This window comes from Sus scrofa, chromosome 6, assembly GCF_054392235.1.
Source record: "Sus scrofa isolate SSC_HxYL_T2T_F1_AM1 chromosome 6, Sscrofa_HxYL_maternal_Yorkshire_Landrace_v2.0, whole genome shotgun sequence".
Lineage (NCBI taxonomy): Eukaryota > Metazoa > Chordata > Mammalia > Artiodactyla > Suidae > Sus > Sus scrofa.
Window position 1 is genome coordinate 5,257,844 of NC_139388.1, and position 19,179 is coordinate 5,277,022.

General features: G+C 58.4%; 2 protein-coding genes across 3 annotated transcripts; one reads left to right on the forward strand and one right to left on the reverse strand.

The window, feature by feature from the left end:
- Window positions 1–6: 6 nt before the first annotated feature.
- ADAD2 (adenosine deaminase domain containing 2) lies at window positions 7–6,143 on the reverse strand. Its single transcript, XM_013988486.3, has 11 exons — window positions 5,797–6,143; window positions 5,544–5,687; window positions 2,393–2,533; window positions 2,043–2,090; window positions 1,832–1,957; window positions 1,602–1,752; window positions 1,358–1,525; window positions 1,053–1,282; window positions 711–954; window positions 337–457; window positions 7–254 (listed from the first exon to the last, which is right to left on the reverse strand). The coding sequence occupies exons 1-11, from the start codon at window positions 6,011–6,013 to the stop codon at window positions 150–152; spliced, it is 1,695 nt and encodes a 564-aa protein (XP_013843940.2). The 5' UTR covers window positions 6,014–6,143; the 3' UTR covers window positions 7–149.
- Window positions 6,144–10,661: 4,518 nt separating this feature from the next.
- TAF1C (TATA-box binding protein associated factor, RNA polymerase I subunit C) lies at window positions 10,662–18,984 on the forward strand. 2 transcript variants are annotated; one of them, XM_021093729.2, is made up of 15 exons: window positions 10,662–10,795; window positions 13,010–13,148; window positions 14,068–14,149; window positions 14,323–14,420; window positions 14,498–14,587; window positions 14,683–14,756; window positions 15,361–15,599; window positions 15,694–15,810; window positions 15,882–15,999; window positions 16,083–16,154; window positions 16,262–16,397; window positions 16,482–16,625; window positions 17,053–17,227; window positions 17,309–17,446; window positions 17,524–18,984. In XM_021093729.2, the coding sequence occupies exons 2-15, from the start codon at window positions 13,011–13,013 to the stop codon at window positions 18,492–18,494; spliced, it is 2,592 nt and encodes an 863-aa protein (XP_020949388.2). In that variant the 5' UTR covers window positions 10,662–10,795; window position 13,010; the 3' UTR covers window positions 18,495–18,984. The 2 variants fall into 2 exon arrangements, with proteins under 2 accessions (XP_020949388.2, XP_084815570.1); XM_084959444.1 differs by having other exon boundaries at window positions 16,262–16,625.
- The last annotated feature ends 195 nt before the right edge of the window (window positions 18,985–19,179 follow it).

The following is a 19,179-nucleotide window of genomic DNA, read 5'->3' on the forward strand; positions in this document are numbered from 1 at the left end:
CGGAAACACCAGAAAGAGCTTCTTTATTCCAGGCCCAACGTGCCGCAGCCCCACCCCTCCTGCCAGCGCACTCCTATCCTCCGCCCCCACAGCAGCTTCCTCCAGCAGAGACCCCTCCGCCCAGGCACCTCGGCCCCCAGACGTCTGTTTCAGTTTCTGAACTTGCCCACCAATGGTTTCGAGGGCCAAGCCCCCAGGCCCTGCTGGTCCAGGAGGAGAGACAGCTGCCGGCGAGCCTCCTGGTAGGGCCCGGCCTAGGTGGGAGACGAGACGGTGGAGAGAGGGTGCCTGCTGGGGGTGCAGGAGAAAGAGGGCTGGGGGAGGGCAGAGGCTGACCTTGGCTGCCTCGTAGGTCTTCAAGGCCAGGAGGTGGGGCCTCCCGAGAGCCCGGGCAGCCTGGCGGAAAGCCCAGAGAAAGGCAGCCTTGCAGAGGCGGGAGGGAGGCCTGGGAGCAGCCCTGAGATGGAGAGAGAAGCCACAAGGTGAGAGGAGAGCCAGCAGGGGCTAAACCACCACACCTGCTCCACGGCCTCACACCTCCACATGCAACAACCTTAGGGGGCCACGGACTGAGTCACAAAGCTGGTAAGAAGCTGTGCAGGGGTTAGAATGCAAGCTGGTGACGAGATGCACCCTCTTTCCTCCCAGGCAAGGGGACAGGGACCCCTCATCCCCAGGCCCCTCTCTGGCCCAGCCCAGGCTCTACTCACTCAGCCTTCACACGCCCAGTGGCCACGTCCACCACCTCGACATCAGGGTCCCCCAGGCTCCAGTTGAGGCTCAGGCCGTGGCAGGTGTTGGAGTTGGGGTCAGAGGGAGCCACCGAGGGCCCCGTGAACAGGTGCAGTGTGGTCCGGGTGTAGGGAGGAGGCAGACACGGTCCCAAGACCTTGTCTAGGCTGGGCCGGCCGTGGATGGCCCTGCTCACAGACGGGGGGTCATGGCAGGGGTCGGCTGTTGGGGCAGAAGGCACAGGACGAAGTCTGAGTCTCCGCCACCCTCGTCCCACCCCACAGCCCACCTCCGGCCCTCATGCCCTTGAGGGGGCTCACCCAGGACCAGGCTGGTGGCGTACAGCGGGGGCAGGAAGTGGGCCAGCAGGGCGCCACCGAGCCCCAGCACAACCCAGCGGGCCAGCTTGTCACTGGCCGAGAGGCAGCTCACGTGGGTGTCCCGGAGCGCAGGGGCCACGTAGCACACAGGCTTCAGCTCCCCCCGGACATGCGCCTGCAGGCGGGCCAGGGGGCTGTGGCGGAGGCTGCCCTCCGAGGACAGCGGGAGGCTGTGGACCGCAGAATGGGGTCAGGGCTGCTCTCCCGACCGCACGGCCCTGCCCAGCCCCGTGCCTCCCACGTACTAGATGTCGTGGGCGGCTCCCTTAGGGGTGCTGCTGACGAACAGGTGCAGGAAGATCCGGGGCTTGAGGGCGAAGGGGGGCCCGGGCCCCGGCTGGGGGGCCAGCACCGACCGCTCCTGGCCCTTGGGGCCCCCCTGCGTGGCCAGCAGGAGCTGCCGGAACAGGAACCTGGGGGAGGGTGGAGCAGCAGCTGGGGGGCCCGTCCTGCTCGGGCCCCAGCAGAGGGTCCCCCACCGCCCCTCACCTCAGCAGTGCCCGGCGGGCCACCACGAGCCCATGGCAGTCATGGAGCTGCCGGCCCGAGAAGTCCAGGCGCCCCGCACAGCTGCTGTCACCGGTGCCCAGTGCCACCAGCTGGTAGATCTCCTTGACGTGGCCCCTGGCACCAGGGACCTCTGCGGGAAAGGGGCAGAGACAGTGGCCTGAGACCAGAGGCCCCGGGGCCTCCTGAGGCCAGGGCAGGGCAAGCCCTACCTCGCTCCAGGATGACGGCAGCCACAGTCCCCTTGCAGGCTCGGTACGGCGAGCTGGCGTCCACCAGGCGGTCAAAGCCGGCGCTGACTACGGCCGCGCAGCGTTGCTCATGAGTCAGGATGTTCTCTGCCCGGGACGGAGAGGGCGGCGGTGGGGGCCCCAGGCCGTGCCCCCTCCCATGCCAGGGTCGGGTCCACAGGGGTCCACCTACCTACGCTGAGAGGGGTGAGGGGAGGCTGGCCAGGGTTCGTCGTGGGCTCTGCAGGAGAGACAAGGGGTGGGCTGCTGTGGGTGCCGGGGTTCTGCCCTCATCCTCCGTTCTTCAACAAGTCCCACCCACAAGCGGGGTGTGTGGGGGGGTCATCTTCCAGAACCAGAAGTACCTGGGCTGCCCCTCTAGCAGTCCCCACCCCCAGGGTGGGTGGCTTCAAGGGATGTTAGGGGAGGGGTCATTGCCTATCACCCCCCACCGGCTCCCTGCAGGCTGGGTCCTGGTGCCCAGCTCTGCAGCAGCTCGGCCCTACCCACACACGCGCTGCCCCAGGTTACCTGCCCCTGTACCTGGGTTCTCTAGCCGCTGCTGGATGTACTGGAGGGCAGAGAGCGCCGCCTGCTGCTTGGCCTCCAGCTTACTATTGGCAGTGCCCGCAGGGCAGACCACCCCATCCAGCTCCACGCGCACAGAGAAGGGGAGGCAGGGGTCTGAGGAAGGAGGGGCTGAGAAGTAGTGCCTTGCATCTCACCCTCGGCGTGGGACCTTTCTAGAAGGGCCGAGACACCTGCCCCACCTGAGCCTCCTGACGCCTGCCAGGGAGGACGACCAGAATGAGAGGGAGACAGGCCTACTCCCTCCTGGCCCCGGCCAGCGTGGGCCTCGGTGTGCACACCGAGGTCAGGCAGTGTGCCCAGGCTGTGCCAAGGTCCAGATCCAGGGCTACACTTTCACGGGATAAACGTCCTGACTCCCCCCGAGCACACCGCTCTGTTTCCCTTCTACGTGTGCCAGACACCAAACACTACTGTTTCAGGTGTCATGACAGAGACGAAAATCCGAGAACTGAGATACCTGGACAAAGGGCATACGTTTACTTCAGTTCATGGCACTTGCTGGTAACCGCCACTCAACTGTTTCCCAAAAGGATTGTCCTTTTGGAAGAGAACCCGTGTTTCAGACCCCTCCCTGGCACCAAGAGTCATCTACTTTTTTTTGGCTACACAGCATGTGGACGTTTCCAGGCCAGGGATCGAACCAGTGCCTCAGCAGTGCCCCAAGCCAGAGCAGGAACAATGCCAGATCCTTAACTGGTAGGCCACCAAGGAACTCCAAGATTCACCTACTTTAAAAGGGCACCAAGAATGCCAACTTCCTTCTGATGCCAGAGAAAGGCTGGCATCAGGCATGCACCATATGGCAGCCAGCGTGGCAACAATCACACGTGACAACAGCCATCATAGGATTCAAGAACCACAGGGTGACAGAGTTCTGGGAAGCAGGACAGTCACACCATCTAGAGATGTCCCCCCTCAGATGACCAGTTACGCACCAAGGGGGAAGTGAGGACACCTGCAGATGCCACCCTAGTCAGGCCAACCCAGCTGACAGCCCAGTGGCTGGACACACAGCTCACAGGCCTCCTGGTGGGAGGCAGGGACCAGGACACGGGGTTGCCGCAGGGGCTCCTGCTGATAACGCATAACCCAAACCCAACCTGGAGGAGATGGGCAAAGCCAGGTGGAGAGGCTCTCTACAGAACAACTGGCCCTCACTCTTCAAAAACATCAACATCCCGAAGACGGAGGCAGGCCGAGGAATTGTTTCAGATGAAAGGAGATTAAAGAGGCATGAGATGGAGCTCCCGTCGTGGCACAGCAGAAACGAATCCGACGAGGAACCATGAGGTTGCTGGTTTGATCCCTGGCCTTGCTCAGTGGGTTAAGAACCAAGCGTTGCTGTGAGCTGTGCTGTAGGTCACAGACGCAGCTCGGATCTGGTGTTGCTGTGGCTGTGGTGTAGGCCGGCAGTCATAGCTCCTATCCAAGCCCTAACCTGGGACCCTCCATATGCTATGGGTGTGGCCCTAAAAAGCAAAAAAAAAAAAAGAAGAGGTGTGTGAGCTAATAGCTCATGCTAGGTTGGAGGAAAAAATGGCAATTATTGCGACTAGTGGCAAGCTTTGAAAGTGAGGGATAATTAGGTGAGGGTAGTATGTCAATAGTGAATTTCTAGATTTCCATCCTTCTACCGCAATCATATAAGATAATGTCCTTGTTCTCGGGAAGTGTTTGAGAGCTCAGTAAACCTTCACATGGTTCAAAACTAACGTGGATATTTATACACAATGGGATAGAACACACAGAGAGACCTGTCAATGTGGCACCTGTGACCTCGAGAATCTGGGTGAAGAGTTTACGGCAGTTCTTTTACCCTATGCTTTGGTATTTTACCAAAATAAAAAATGAGAATGACTAAAAAACATGCCTATCTACGTAAACAGTGGAAAGGGGACCTTGGGCAGCAGGGAGGGCAATACCGCCCAGTGGCTCAGCTCAGGCTCTGAAACCAGACCTCCCGTTCACGGCCACAGCCCCTCTGGCCTCAGTCTCCCCATCTGTAAAGGCGTGGTAAGGGCACTGGGCCTCCATCCCTTGAGGAGAAGCTGGGAGGACTCAGTGAGTTCGTGTGAAGGCCTTCCTTCACCTGGCCCATCACTCGTGCTGAACTGCTTTCCTTACAATCTGCATTAGTGATGCTCTGGCATTTGCGGATGTAAACCCAGAAGGGCTGACCCTCCCAGGGTAGCTAATTGCCAGAGAATTCCCGTTGCTATAGAAACCAACCAATCCAAAATGCACAACCCAACCAGCAAACTCTCACACAAGCCAACATTTCCCCCGGGGCCACGTACTGGGAAGCACCCCACAACCCCCAAACTTCCTCGGACTCTTGTCTTACTCAATCCTAAGCTTACTCAGCATACCTACCCTGTCTCAGCCTTTTCCCTCTCCTGTCCTACCTCCTGAGCTCCCTCACTGCTTTCCCACATGGCCCTGCATGGCCAGCTGCGCCTCCTGTTTCTAGGGATCTGTACCCACTTCTTCCTTCATCGTTCTCACGTGTGCTGTCTTGCCGTACTTGAGTAAAACAAATCCCAGGTAGATTTTTTTTTTTTAACACATTACCTTTTCTTGAGCTGTTCAGTTGGCTCTTCCCAGGAAGTTTTAAAATGCTCCCAAAGCTTAAGGAATGAGTCTCCTGTTTCCTCCTTAGAAGCACGGAAAGTGCTGGCCCACAGCTGAGAACCTGAATTCAGAACCTAGTGTATTGCTGTGTGTTGGGGATGGAGGAGTGGGTTGTAATGACTATCCCGCTAGGCAGTGCTACCCTTATCAAACTGTTGGATGGGGTGGGGGGACTGGTCCTTTCCATTGTTGCCATGGCAACTGTAACTGCAAGTAATTGGCCCTCCACAAGGCCTGCTGAGAGGCTGGGGGTTTGAGGCAGGTTCTCTAACCAACCCAAGCCCCGAGTTTCCGATGCGGTTTCACCTTACCGTGACCTGCCAGTTAGATGTCTAGTGTACCTGATGTTCCGAGCACCACGCTGTGCCCTGCAGGGCCTAGCTCGAGCCCTAGGCTCAGGCCCAGCTCACAGTCGGCCTGGCATTTGGGGTCAGTCCAGGGTGTCCTGCCGTCCCAACCCCCTGGGCCTCACCTGCTGTTTGGTCCTCTCGAAAGATCAGAGAGACGCCCAGACTCGCCGCGTACTCAGTAAGCAGGGTCACGGCCTGGCTGGGCGGCGGGTTTTTGAGCTGCAGGTCCAGCCGTCTGGCTGCCGTTGGGAAGTCCTCGGCGGGCCCTGCGGGACGGGACAGAGACCCTCGGGAACCTCCCCATCCGTCAGCCCGAGTCTTCCTGTGCCCGGCCTTCCCCCAGTTCCCCAACTCTGGCCCCAACCCCAGGCCCACCATCCCCCGCTGCCGCCGAGGCCTGGAGCTGCCCGCCTGGGCCTTGCTCATCGTCCTCTGAGTTGCGGGCGGGCCCGGCCTCCCAGGGGTCTTGACCCAGGCTGGCCGAGGGCCTCCAGGGACTGGGTCCCGGGTTCATCTTCAAAGACGCCGCCAGGCGGGGCTTCCTGCGGCCACCGTCGTCAGCGCCTGGGGCTGCACTGGCCTGGGAAGTCATAGCGGGAAACGAAGACCCGAGGGGACAGGGGGCACGTTCTGGCGCCACCCGCGCCCTTTTACACGCGCGGGCAGGCTCCCGCGTGGGGAGCACGTGCCACAAGCCGGCAGATGAGGAGCTCCGCCTCCGGCCTCGCTGCTAGCCAATTGGAGCCCACAAAGCTGGGCCGACAGAGGGCCCAGCCAATGGGAAGGCCAGTCTCCCAGGTAGCTGGAGCCTGGAGGTGGACTGAGTGGCCACCTGGCCAACAACCTACTTCTCGGGTGGGGCTTTGGGCTCAAGGTTGGGGTCGGGGGGCTGGGCACTCCCATGAGCCTCTTCTCTACCCTTGAGCAGTGCTGAGGGGGCGAAGAGGCCAGGGGAAGGGTCAGGAGACCCCGGTCTAGCACCTCCCTCCTGCTCCTGCCTGGGAGCCTTCAAACCACACCCCATCCTACCAGCCCACCCTCCGCCGTTTAACTGAGCCTGGAGCGGGGGCGTCTTCATTCCATCAGTGAAGGTGTATTCAATTGTAGCAGCCCCGCAGAATCTTTAGGACCTACCTTTTAAAACTGTTCACCTCAGGCCTTCCTGAAGCCAACCGTAAGTGCTCTACGTGCGCTCTCATAAACATTAGTTTTTTCGTGCCCTGCCACCCCTTTTTTTCAGAATGGATGTGGAGTTGCTCATTAAGAAGATCACAAGACCTCAATTCTTTAAGATGACGGACTAGGAACGAAGGAGACATAAACATAAAATGAGGTTGGGGAGGAAGACCATTTACGCTGGATTGCTATGCTGCAACACAATTTTAATAGTCTTATAGGAGCCAGTGAGTGGGAAAATGACCAGTAACGCAGTTCACAGCCTGTAAGTTTTGTCACTGTTGTTGCTGCTGTCTACTCTGGGTGTGACAACGCTAACTGGAATTAGGGCAGAGTGGTTCCCTATTCCCACCCCCGGCACAGGAAAAGCAGTTGGGAGAACTGGTAGCACGTGACTTGGGAAGAACAGGGGCAGAGCGCAGGATAGATTCAATCTCCTATATGTTTCAAAGACTGGCATCAGGAAAAACAGTTCTCTGTGTGTGTGTGTGTGTGCATGCGCGTGAGCAGTCCAGAGAGACTAGAGGGATGGCATAGCGGGTGTCCAGAAATGGAACGATGGCTACACAAATGAGACTTCACCCGCTTCGGCAAACCCAGAAATGTCACCAACAGGAAGTTGCATGAACACTTGGTGATATATTCAGACAATGGACTATTACTTAGTAATGAATTTTTTTTTTTAAAAAAGGAAACACAGCACAAAGGAACCTTTCCACAGAAAAGAAACTCATGGACGTGGAGAACAGACTTGTGGTTGCCAAGGGGGAGGGGGAGGGAGTGGGATGGACTGGGAACTTGGGGTTAATAGATGCAGACTATTGCCTTTGGAATGAATTAGCAAGGAGATCCTGCTGTGTAGCAGTGGGAACTATGTCTAGTCGCTTATGATGGAGCATGATAATGTGAGAAAAAAGAATGTGTATGTGTAACTGGGTCACCCTGCTGTACAGTAGAAAATTGGCAGAACACTGTAAACCAGCTATAAGGGAAAAAATAAAAATCATTATCTATACAAAAAAGGGAAACTATTGTTACATGCATAATCACATATGTCTGTTAAGTGAAAGAAACCAGACTGAAAATACTATCTTTCACATGATTCTATTTATATAAAGTTCTTGAGCTGGCAAAATTCATCTGTAGTGATGGCAGCAATATGGTTACTTCAAGGAGGTATGGACTGGAAAGTGACCAGGGAATTTTCTGGAGTGATAGAATTGTTCTCTGTCCTGATTGGGGTGGTGGTTAGGTGTGTTCACATGCGTGTATAACTTGATGGGCATCCACTTGAGACTTGTGCATTTTATTGCATGATAAGTATATATCAGTAACAAGAAGAAACCTTAACAGCTTATCTGTAGAAAGAAGGAAGGAAGAAACGCAACTGGCTTTGTGCAGAAGCTCGATGGATGTGATGTGGAACAGGGGTGTGGCTGGCAAAATAATTGTCCCCAGAGACGTTTACATCCTGATTAGCACAGCCTATGAATGTGGTATATCGTATGGCAAGGGGGAACTATGGTTGCAGGGGGAATTAAGGTTTGTAATCAGCTGAATTTGAGAGGAAGATTAGCGTGGATTATCTGGGTGGGCCCAATGTAATCACAAGGGTCTTGAAACCAGAAAGAGAATCAAAGAGTCAGAATCAAAGAGATGATATCATAAGAAAGACTCATCGGGCCATTGTGGCCTTTCAGGGTGGAAGGAGCCATGAGCTAAGCTATGCAGGCAGCTTGCAGAAGCTGGAAAAGGCAAACAAACAAACAAACAAACAAACAAACCAACAACAACGACAAAAAACTCTTCCCTCTGCCTCCGGAAAGGAACATGGCCCTACTAACACCTTGAATTTAGTGCATTGAGACTCTTTTCAGGCTTCTGACCTCTAGAATTATATGATATTGTGTTGTCTAAAGCCACTGAGTTTGTTGGAATTTGTTACAGCAGCAATAGGAAACTAATATATATGACCCTCAATTTTTGCAAGGGATACATACCCCAAAAATAATTTTAAAAAACCATGTAGCCCCTAATTTTTTAGTCATAAGTATAAGTAGTTACAAAAGTTGCAATTTCTGATTTATTATATATTGTAATCATCTTTCTGATAGAGTTTCACACAGACTGTAGAGATGCAGAGTAGCTAATCCTTTTTAGGGGAAACACTCTCCAAATGATTTTTTTCTTTTTAGGGCTGCACCTGTGGCATATGGACGTTCCCTGGCTAGGGGTTGAATCAGAGGTGCAGCTGCCAGCCTACACCACTGCCACAGCAATACTGGATCTGAGGTAGATCCGAAACCTATGCCTGAGCTTGCAATAACAGCAGAAGCTTAACCAAGGAGCAATGCCAGGGATTGAACCCACTTCCTCATGGACACTGTGTCAGGTTCTTAAGCCACTGAACCACCATGGAAACTTTAATTTTTGCAACGGCCCCCTTGTTCGGCACTCATCTCCGGCCACACTCCCCTGAGGAGAAGAAAGCTTGGAACCATCTGATTCCAAGCACTTCCCAGATAAAGTTTGTACAGATGGAAGCTGTGGACTTGGAAATTGATTATTTTTATTTTTTGTCTTTTTAGGGCTGCACCCACAGCATATGGAGGTTCCCAGCTAGAGGTCGAATCAAAGCTACAGCTGCCAGCCTATGCCACAGCCACAGAAGCATGGAATCTGAGCCATGTCTGTGACCTACACCAACAGCTCAAGGCAATGCCAGATTCTTCTTTTTTTTTTTGTCTTTTTGCCCTTTCTAGGGCCACACCTGCGGCATATGGAGGTTCCCGGGCTAGGGGTCTAATCGGAGTTGTAGCTGCCAAGCCTATGCCAGAGCCACAGCAACACGGGATCCTAGCCGCGTCTGCAACCTACACCACAGCTCACAGCAACGCCGGATCCTTAACCCAGTGAGCAAGGCCAGGGATGGAACCCACGTCCTCATGGATACTAGTCAGGTTCCTTAACCACTGAGCCAGATGCGAACTCTTGGAAATTGATTCTTTAAATGAATGGTTGTCAAAGTGCGGTGCCTGGACCAGCAGCATCAACATCTCTGGAAACTCGTTAGATATGCACATTCTTAGATCACATCCCAGACCTACTGAACCAGGAAACCCTGGGGGTGGGGCCCAGCAAACAGTTATAACAAGCTCTCAGGGGATTCTGGCACACACTCAGATTTGAAAACTCCCGGCCTGGATAATGGTAATATTTATGATTGACCAGTAGTTCTTAAAGGGTGTTCTCCCTACAAGCAAAATCGGCATCACCTGGCAACTTAGGAATACAATTTATCAGGCCCCAGACTCACAGAACCAGAAATTCTGTTTTAACACACGCTCCAGGTGATGCCAATGCTAGCTAGACTTTGAGAAACAATGCCTAAAGCTGTATTTGCCTGACCACTGGGAAAGCCTCATGCGCTCCCATGGGTACCAGAACCTCTACTTGTAAAGCCTATTTCATAGTATATAAGGACAATTAGTAGGATTCCTGCTGACTAATGAAGTGCCTGGCTGACAGTAGGTGCTCAGTGTTTGTTGAGTGAATTAATACAACAATCCTGAAAAATGGGAAGTTAGTTAAGCACAGGTGGGGTTCTCACAGCCATCAACCTGGACTTCACTATTGGAATTTTTTTTTTTGTCTTTTTGTATTTTTCTAGGGCCACACTCCTGGCATATAGAGGTTCCCAGGCTAGGGGTGCAGTCGGAGCTGAGGCCGCCAGCCTACGCTAGAGCCACAGCAATGCTGGATCTGAGCCGCATCTGTGACCACAGCTCAGGGCAATGCCGAATCCTTAACGCACTGAGCGAGGCCAGGGGTCAAACCCGTAACCCCCTGGTTCCTAGTGGGATTCCTTAACCACTGAGCCACCACGGGAACTCCCACTATTGGATTTTGACGGGATTTTGTTTCTACTGCCCACAGGGCCGCCTCCACCCCCCATTCCCCCTCCGCCCGGGAGGTGGCGCTCTGGGGCGCCCATGAGGCCAGGCTGGGAGGCGGGACTTCCTGCCTTCGAGGAAGTACTTCTGGCCCAGCCCGGAAGTTGGAATATTCGCTGTTGTGGGAGGTCCCGTGGAGGGAGTTGCGCTTGGATTCAGTTTTCCGGCTCCCTCGTGGCGCGAGGGTCAGGCGAACGGCCCGCGGAGGTTCGTTTCTCAGGCGACCACGGCGAAGCCTAGGCCACGTAAGTGTGCACGCCGCCTGGCCGGCACTCAGCGGCAGGTCCCTCTGCTCAGGTCCGCGGGCTCCAAAGTGGTTTATTAGCAGCCGCTGGCTCCCGGAGTTGGGAGGATCCAGCCGCTGTAAAGCGTGGTAGCAACAACTGTCTGACACCCAGCGCTTGGTGCGAAATTTGTCTTGCTGTTGTTGGGTTGAACTTCTGGATCCTGTAGGTGGATGGGGAGGGCTTGGACGAGGGGATGTCTGAAGGGAAGGGCTGCCAGCACCCACTCTCCCATCCTCTGGCAGGCGCACCTTTTGCCGTGCCCGGCCTGGAATTAATGCCGGTGACTAACCCTGCATCCTTGGATGTCGAAAGGGGCTTGGAGAGCCCAGCCCGAGGGCGGGAAGTCGAGGCTGTCTTGTCTTGGGGCTTCTCTGAGATCATGGGCTCCACCAGCGCCCTCAGCCTGTGTATTTGTAAGGCTGTTTGGTTTCTTTCTCCTCTCTTCCATTCGTTCTGGATTTGTTCCTTCAGCTTATAGATGTTGATTGTTACTATGTAGCAAATACCAAGGCACTGGGGATAAAGTCCCTTCCCCATGGGGACTCTTAGAACAGTTTGGAATCACATAGCTTCATCCATAAGTCTCTAACCCCACACCGGAAGGCGTTCTTAGGAGGAAGGGTGCAGGGTGTTGTGGGCTAGGGTTGGGAGAACTGGGAGAAGTGTCCTGACTCGCAATCTGAAGGGTGAGTAGGATTTTTGTAGGTGGGTAGGAAGGGCAGTGGGGCTCATTCTAAGCAGAGAGATAGCGATAAAGGGTCCTGCAGTGAAAAGACACATTCCCGCCACTGCCCTCTCCTGTTACGGAAAAGAGAATGACAGCAGCAGCCAGACGCCAGGATCTCAAGAATGAATCAGATACTGTCTCTGCCTCTGGAGAGCAGTCTCGCAGAAGAGAGAAGACTACACAGAAACCACAAGTAGAATGAGGCTGACGTGCCCAGAGAAACACATTCATTCATTTGACAAGTATTTACTTTACTTACTGTGCAGTGGACACTTCACGGGGTGCTGAGGGTACATGGATGTTGGAGGTTACAAAATAAACAGGCACAGTGCACCTGCTGTTGCTGGGGAAAGGGTTTTGCTTCCTGAAACTCTCATGCTGGTGTTTCCTTCTGGATGCACAGGAAAGCGAGTAGTGGTTCCGAACTTGGACTTTGAGTCTGGTGGAGGATCACGCTGTTGGCCTTGGGAAAGTCACTCTTTGCTGAGCCTCAGGGTCCTGAACTCTGTCTTAGAGGCAGAGGAAGAGTGAGACATGTAGTACCTTTGTCTGGCAGATGCTGGTGCTCAGTCAGTGAGCGCTGCTGTTATTTTTGTGGTTAATTAAAAAAGGGAAGAGGGGTTTGGTGTTCCAGTTGTGGCTCAGTGGGTTAAGAACCCAACTAGTATTCGTGAGGATGCAGGTTCAAACCCTGGCCTTGCTCAGTGGGTTAAGAATCTGGTGTTGCCATGAGCTGTGGTGTAGGTTGCAGACGCGGCTCGGTTCCCACGTTGTTCTGGCTGTGGTGTAGGCCGGCAGCTGTAGCTCCGATTCTACCCCTAGCCCAGCAACTTCCACTTGCTGCAGGTATAGCTGTAAGAAGAAATGGGAAGAAAGAAAAAGGAGGGATTATTTTTCTGCTTTTCTGGGACACTTTGTATTTACCAAAGGCCTTTGACGTAAATTTATTATTCAACACACAGTCAGCTACATTTTTTGGAAGGTACTTTACCTGTCAGTGGGAAGGCAGACAAATAAGATTCGTTGTCCCTGGCTTTGGGGACTTGAGTTTGTCTTGAGCGTGTCGTCTGAGGATGTATAATTAGGATATACAAAGGAGCGGGATGGAAGCTGACCCCTTGCCACCTGACTTGGTCCCGTCACCTACCTCCGGGTTCATTCCCTGGCTGCCTGGTTGTTCAGGGGGTGCCACATGCCTTCTGCCTCTGTGAAAACCATCCCCTCCCCTCCCCTCCCTCCTGGCTGGCTGGCTGGTGTTCATGGAGCACTTATTACTGTCTGGCACTAGGCTGCATGTTTGTTCTTTGTTAGCTGCTTCCCCAAAGAAACTCTTCCCCCCCTCGGGGCCCTTTTTGCCTTCCCTGCCTTCCCAGGAACACTGGCAGCTGCCGGCAGGTTCGGATCTCTGAGCAAGGCCAGTGTGACGTGTGGCTCTCGTTTTCCAGGATGGACTTCCCCAGCCCGCTCCCGCCCTCTTTGTTTATGACCGGCCCCCTTGGTCTGAGCGGTGTCCCTGATGTGTCCTTCATGTGCAGCTGGAGAGACGCGCTGACGCTGCCGGAGCCCCAGCCCCGGGCCTCTGAGGTGAGGGTGGCGGGGGGAGCCCGGGTGGTGCGCCTGGCCCCCCCGCTCCTCGCACAGATCCGCGCCGGAATCCTCTCCTTTGGGGACCAGGGATGCTCTGCCGTCCACCGAGGGTTCCTGAGCGGGAGCTGTTGGCTTGCTTTCCTGCCTCCCTCTCCCTCTTCTTTCCTTCCTCTATCTGTCCAGCAAAGACTCACTGAACAGCCACTCCTGTGGGCCAGCTGCCTTCCGGCCTGGCATCCAGTGTAAGTCAGATGCTCTCCCTGCCCCAGGGGAACAGAGTGAGCTTGAGCGAGAATAGACGAGTGAACAGGCCCAAGGATGAGATCACTACAGAGTAAGCGAAATCCAAAGGATGCCCATCCAGCCCAGTGGGCCGGGGGCGCAGGGGTGGGCAGACCTCCCGGAAGCCTAAGCCAAAGGGTTACACCAGGCAGAGGCCGTGGGGTGGGGGGGGGGGGCGTGTTCCTTGGCAAGGCTTCCCTGAGGTTGCCCCTCCAGGAGCCTCACTTGCTGGCTTCCTGGCGGGAAGCTGAGCTGTCTCAGGCCAGCCCCGCCTTGGGAGTGGGGCGGCCTGTAGGTTCCCTGAGTTAGTGACCACACAGTCTCTTGGGTGTCAGTGAGATTCAATTGGGATTCGGGTTGGCGGGTAAGGGCTCAAGGGCCTGTTTGAGAGCCAGTGGAGCCTGGAGGTCAAAGCACAGACTGAAGTCAGGCCGCTGGGCTCCAGTCCCAGCCGTCAACTTGACTGGCTGTTGCCTGGGACAGGGGCCGGCCTCCCTGGGCCTCCATGGTCTTCGTCCGTAGAGCGACCGATGTGGCTCCTCGCGCAGATGGAAGGAGCTAGGGAAGGACAAGAGCGAGCGAGGCCCTGGCCAGGAGCACCCTGTCACGTATGGCCGTGGTTGTGTTTCCTCAGGACGGGGCACCGCGCGTGGCCAAGCGCCTGCTCTGGGAGCTGGACGCCCCCGGGCCGCTTCCCCTGCTGCCTCCTGGTCCCGGTAAGGACCTCCAGGCCTGGGGCCCCTCCCCGTGCTCCCAGCTGCACCTTTTCCCCGAGGCCCTTTCCTCTCCCAGCTGATTCCTTCCGCCCCACAGGGTCCTTGGCACCTCTGGGCACCTGGGCCCCCCAGCCCCGCTCCTGGGCCCTTCCCCAGCCTCACTCTTCCCTCAGATCCCTGGGATCCTGGCGTGACTGCCCGGGACCTGCTTTTCCGGGGAGGCTACAAGTTCCGGAGACAGCCCCGAGCCGTGCTGGATGGCACTGAGCAGGTAGGTGGCCCCTCCCGGGGGGACGTGCTGTGCGGCTGGGGCCGCGCCTAGTGACCCTGCCTCCTCTCCTCCTGCAGCTCAGCCGGTTCTTGTGGGACCATGGGGACATTGCCTTTGCACCCCTGGGGCAGCTGATGCTGGAGAATTTCAAACTGGAGGGAGCGCAGGTGCGTACCCCCTGGCCAGCCAGGAGAGGGGCCCCCCCACTTCACGCCACGGTGAGCCCCAGGCTGTGTGAGCTTGACGAGGCCTTTCCACACAGGGCCGCTCTAAGAAGAAGACAGTGGTCAGTGTGAAGAGGCTCCTCGAGGACCTCGGTGGACACCAGCCCTGGGGGCAAGTGGCCAGTGAGGGTGGGATGGGTAGGCCTCGCCGGGGGTGGGGCAGTGGAAGGAGCCAGGGCACAAATGCTGGTTTTTGTCACAGTTGCTTTCACATCACCGCCCCCGCCGCCCCCCAGTGCAGTCACGAGCCGTACTTGCTCATGCAGAGCTCCCACCTGCGCTAAGGGGAGGAGGGACTGTACATCCATGGACTCCAGGCATGGCTGCATCCAGGTGTTCAGATGTTAGTAGGGCTCTATCTCTTGTATTTTCTCATCCACTTGCCTTTGCCTGGCCTAATTCTTAGACAGGCTGTTTCCAAGGGGCAGCAGGATGACTTAGGAGTCCAGGGAAGGGGCCACTGTCCTCTCTGAGACATCACGCCCGGGAAAGGTGTGGTTGGCCTGGCGTGGCTGAGCTGATCACTCCGACCAGGGGCAGTGGCCGACTCCGAGTGGCCAGGTCTGGGTCGTGACACCGCAGCACAGGAAAAGGGTGGGTGGTTTCCCGAAACAAAAAGTGCTAGGTTGATTAAAACATGCGACGACACCTGGCTTCCCTTGGGATGGTCCCCTGTCCCCCACAGCCTGACCCTCCTGCTGTCCTCTCCCCCGCAGCTGTCCCTGGGCTTACCTCAGCTACCGCCAGCGCCGGTTCTCCATCCTCGGGGGCCCGATCCTGAGCACGTCGGTGGCGAGCCTCCTGGGAGAGCTGCTGCACGAGGAGCTGGCCCTGCGGTGGCAGCAGCTGCTCCTGGATGACACCTTCACCGGGGGCGCACTGGCCTGGGTTCCTGGGAGGACGCCAGTGGCCGGGCAGCTGGTCTACCCCGCGGGAGGTGCCCTGGACAGGCTGTGTATCCTTCCTTGCTGGGCATGGTCAGGGATGGGCAGGAAGGTGGGGGCTTGAGTGACCAGAGCTCACGACCTCATCCTTAGCGAGGGGTACAGATTTCCAGAAGGTCAGTCTGACCCCAGGCGGTGAGCCCCGGGTTCTCGGAGGCCCTGGCCACATCCAGCTCCGGGGACCCGTCCGGCAGGTGGTGACCCGCACCGTGCAGGGAGAAGGTGAGGCCCACAGACGCTCCCTCCCGCGCCCACCGACCCACCGCTCGAGCCTGACCCTCTCCATCCTGCAGCTCTGCTGGCTGTCCGCTCTGACTACCACTGTGGCCTGTGGAAGGTCGGGAAGCAGGGCCAGCCGGCCCCGCTGCAGGTGCTGCAGGTCGAGAAGGGGGCCACAGGGATCAGCCTCAGGTGAGGGGGCTCAGTGGGGCGGGTCTCGTGGAGACGGACGTGGAGAGGGGGCGGGCCAGCGTTGACACCTGTGTGCCCCGTAGCCCTCACCTGCCCGGAGAGCTGGTCGTCTGCAGCCGTTCTGGAGCCGTCTGCCTGTGGACCCCCCAGGACGGGTAATGCCCCTTCCCCACAAAACCCCTCCCCACCAGCACATGGCTCCCCCACGTGCTGGACCCCGGGCCAGCGCGCCTGTCCCCCGACAACCGGCCGTCTCCCTAAGGCTGCGGCGGATCTACAAGGACCCCGAGACCCTCGCGTTCCAGGACCCCTCTCCCTGGCGCTGGGCAGACTTCACTGCCCACCCTCGAGTGCTGACTGTGGGTGATCGCACGGGGGTGAAAGTGGTGGACACGCAGGTGAGGGCAGAGCTGGGCCCAGTGGAGGGGGGCAGCGGAGGGGGCGCCGTGGCCCACGGGAGCCTGACCTGGGCGGCTCCCCAGGGCCCACCGGGCTGCGGTCTGCTGCTTTTCCGCGGAGGGGCCGAAGCCTCGTGCCAGAAGGGGGAACGTGTGCTGCTCACCCAGTACCTGGGGGGGTGCAGTCCCGAGTCCCTGTTCGCCACACTACACCTCGTCTGCACCCAGGTGAGTGGGGCCTTCTCCTCCGTCCTGCACTGTCTCACGTGTCGCTGGAGACGGTCCAGGACAACTGCAGGGGGTGGGTGGGGGCCAAAGCTGGACGACCCCCCTGCATGTCAGCTAAAGAGGAACAGCGCCCCTGCCAAGCCGCCCGAGGACCCTGGGGTTAGTGGTGTGTCTCAACCATGGGTCCAGGGTGGGTGAGCTCTGGAAAGGTGGGGAAAAGCCTCTCCTGAGACCCTTCTCCCAGCACCGCCTGCTCTGGAAAGGCCTCCCGAGCAGGGCTGGACAGGTGGAGCCAGAGAAGGGGCTGGGCCGGGAGTTCTGTGACCCCTCAGAGCCATGTGGGGTCCTGGGGAGGGCCATGGGGCCACCCGGGGAGACCCCCCCATGCCCCAGTCACCTCCCCCGCGTCTTCTTTCCGGGCCCCCAGTTCTCCCTCTACCTGGTGGATGAGCGCCTCCCCCTGGTGCCCCTGTTCAAGTGGAACCACGGCCTGCCCTCCGCTCCCCTGCTGGCCCGGCTGCTGCCCCCACCCCGCCCCGGCTGCCCGCGGCCGCTGCTCCTGGCGGGCCAGGCCGGGGAGCTGCAGCTGCTGCAGCTGGCAGGTGAGGGGCCAGGCGCCGGTGGGGGCGGGAGCGGGCGGGGCTGGGCCTGGGCAGGACCTCAGCCGTCTGTCTTTCCTCCAGGAGAGGGGGCCTCCACAGCCCGGCTGGCCGGGCCCCCCCAGTCCCTCCCTTCCAGGAGCGACTCCCTCTCTGCCTTCCCCCTGCTGGAGCCCAGGAGGCAGAAGCGGCTGCAGGAGCGTCTGAAGGCGCCCACCATAGGTGCGCTGGGGCGACAGAGTGGGACTGGAGAGCCTCACAGCCGCCAGGCCGTGGGGTCACTGTCATTCTGTCTCCAGGTCTGGCCGCCACCATCCCGCCCTCTGCCTCCCCGTCGACCCTGTCACTCTTCCAACTTTCAGCAGCGGGAGACGTCTTCTACCAGCACCTCCACCTCCAGGCAGACCCCGGGCCCGACTCCACTGCCTCCACAGCCTCCTGGACCCCCCAGGCCACTGCCCGCTGCAGGCGGTGGCTGGAGGCCCTGCTGGAGGTGCCCCCGGCTGCCCCTGTGTGGGCCGCACCCACCTTCTCCCACCGCCGCCTGCTGCGCTGCTTTGAGCGACAGCAGCTTGACAGGAAGCTGCCCGAGGGCCTGCGTGCGGCCATGGCCCAGGGGCGGCTCCTGCGGCGGAGGGACCTGGGCCTGCCCCCCACTGAGGAGCGGCCCCCCGCCCCTGAGCCCGGCCCCGGGGATGAGCTCAGCGAGCGTCTGGAGGCAGCCTGGGAAGGCCGGGTGGCAGCCTGGTGGCAGAGACGGCAGGGCCCCAGCTCGGGGCCCGGGAAACAGCCCAAGCGGCCCAAGCGCCGGACTCAGCTGTCCAGCACCTTCTCCTCACTCAGCGGCCGCCTGGATCTCTCGGATGCCCCCAGTCCCCCTCCCAGCCCAGACTGGACACCTGCTGAGGCCCGGCCTCAGCCCCCAGTGACCCCGCCCTCCCAGGACTTGACCCAGGAGCCATGGGCCCACGGTGTCCCCTCGGAGCGGCAGCAGACCCTTCGCGACTACATGGCTGAGCTGCCGCTCCAAGGGGACACCCCAGGGGGGGCCTCTGTCCCCTCCTCCCAGACCTCTAGCATCCGGGCCACCCCCTCCAGGAAGCAGGCCCTCCGGGACTGCTCAGTCAGGCTGCCGCTCCGAGGGGACACTCCCAGGGGTGCCACCGTGTCCTCATCCCAGGCCTCCAGCATCCGGGCCACTCCCCGACAGCCGGCAGCTGTCCCCTCCGGCTCTCAGCCACAGCGGAAGAAGCCCCGCATGGGTTTCTGAGGCCGGACACGCCGCCCACCTGAGACGCCCACCTGAGAGCCCCTCGCCCCAACCCGCTGTGCCTTTGGTGGTTGAAACGGGAAATGGAGAGCAGTCTCCAGGGTGCAGCGCCTCCTGCTTCCTGAAGGCCTTTGAGACCATAGGCGGCAGAAGCGAGGAGGAGCCACGTGGAAGGAAGGACGACAACCGGTCATTTCCCCTGTAGCTCCCGCTCCAGGCCGGCCTGAAGGTCAGCAGCGCCGGGACCCCCTCCCACCACAGTGTTGGGCTGGAGAGCAGGGCCTCCGGCAGCCGAGGGCTCCGCTGCACGCGGCCGCTGTGCCATTGGGGTGCCCGTGCAGGCTCCTGCGTGGTGGGTGATGGTGAAAGGAGCTGCCACGGAGCTGCTGGTGCTCCTGCGTGTGTGTGAGGAAGTTTCTGTCACAATCCGATGTTTTGTAGGGGAGGCACTTTGGACCCCGTTTAGGGGTTGAATAAACTTGTCGGCTGAGCCGTTTTGCACGGTCATGTTTCTCGGGCTGCATCTCACGTGGTTTTAGGGTCCGATGCCTCAGCCCTGGAAGTGACACAGGACTCGGGGCGCGACCTGGGTTTCCGATCACTCGTGAAGAGGGATGTAGCTGCCGAAATGAGTCTCGCGTGACTCGCAGGTGTATTCAGTAACCCAGTAAAACAGGGACTCACG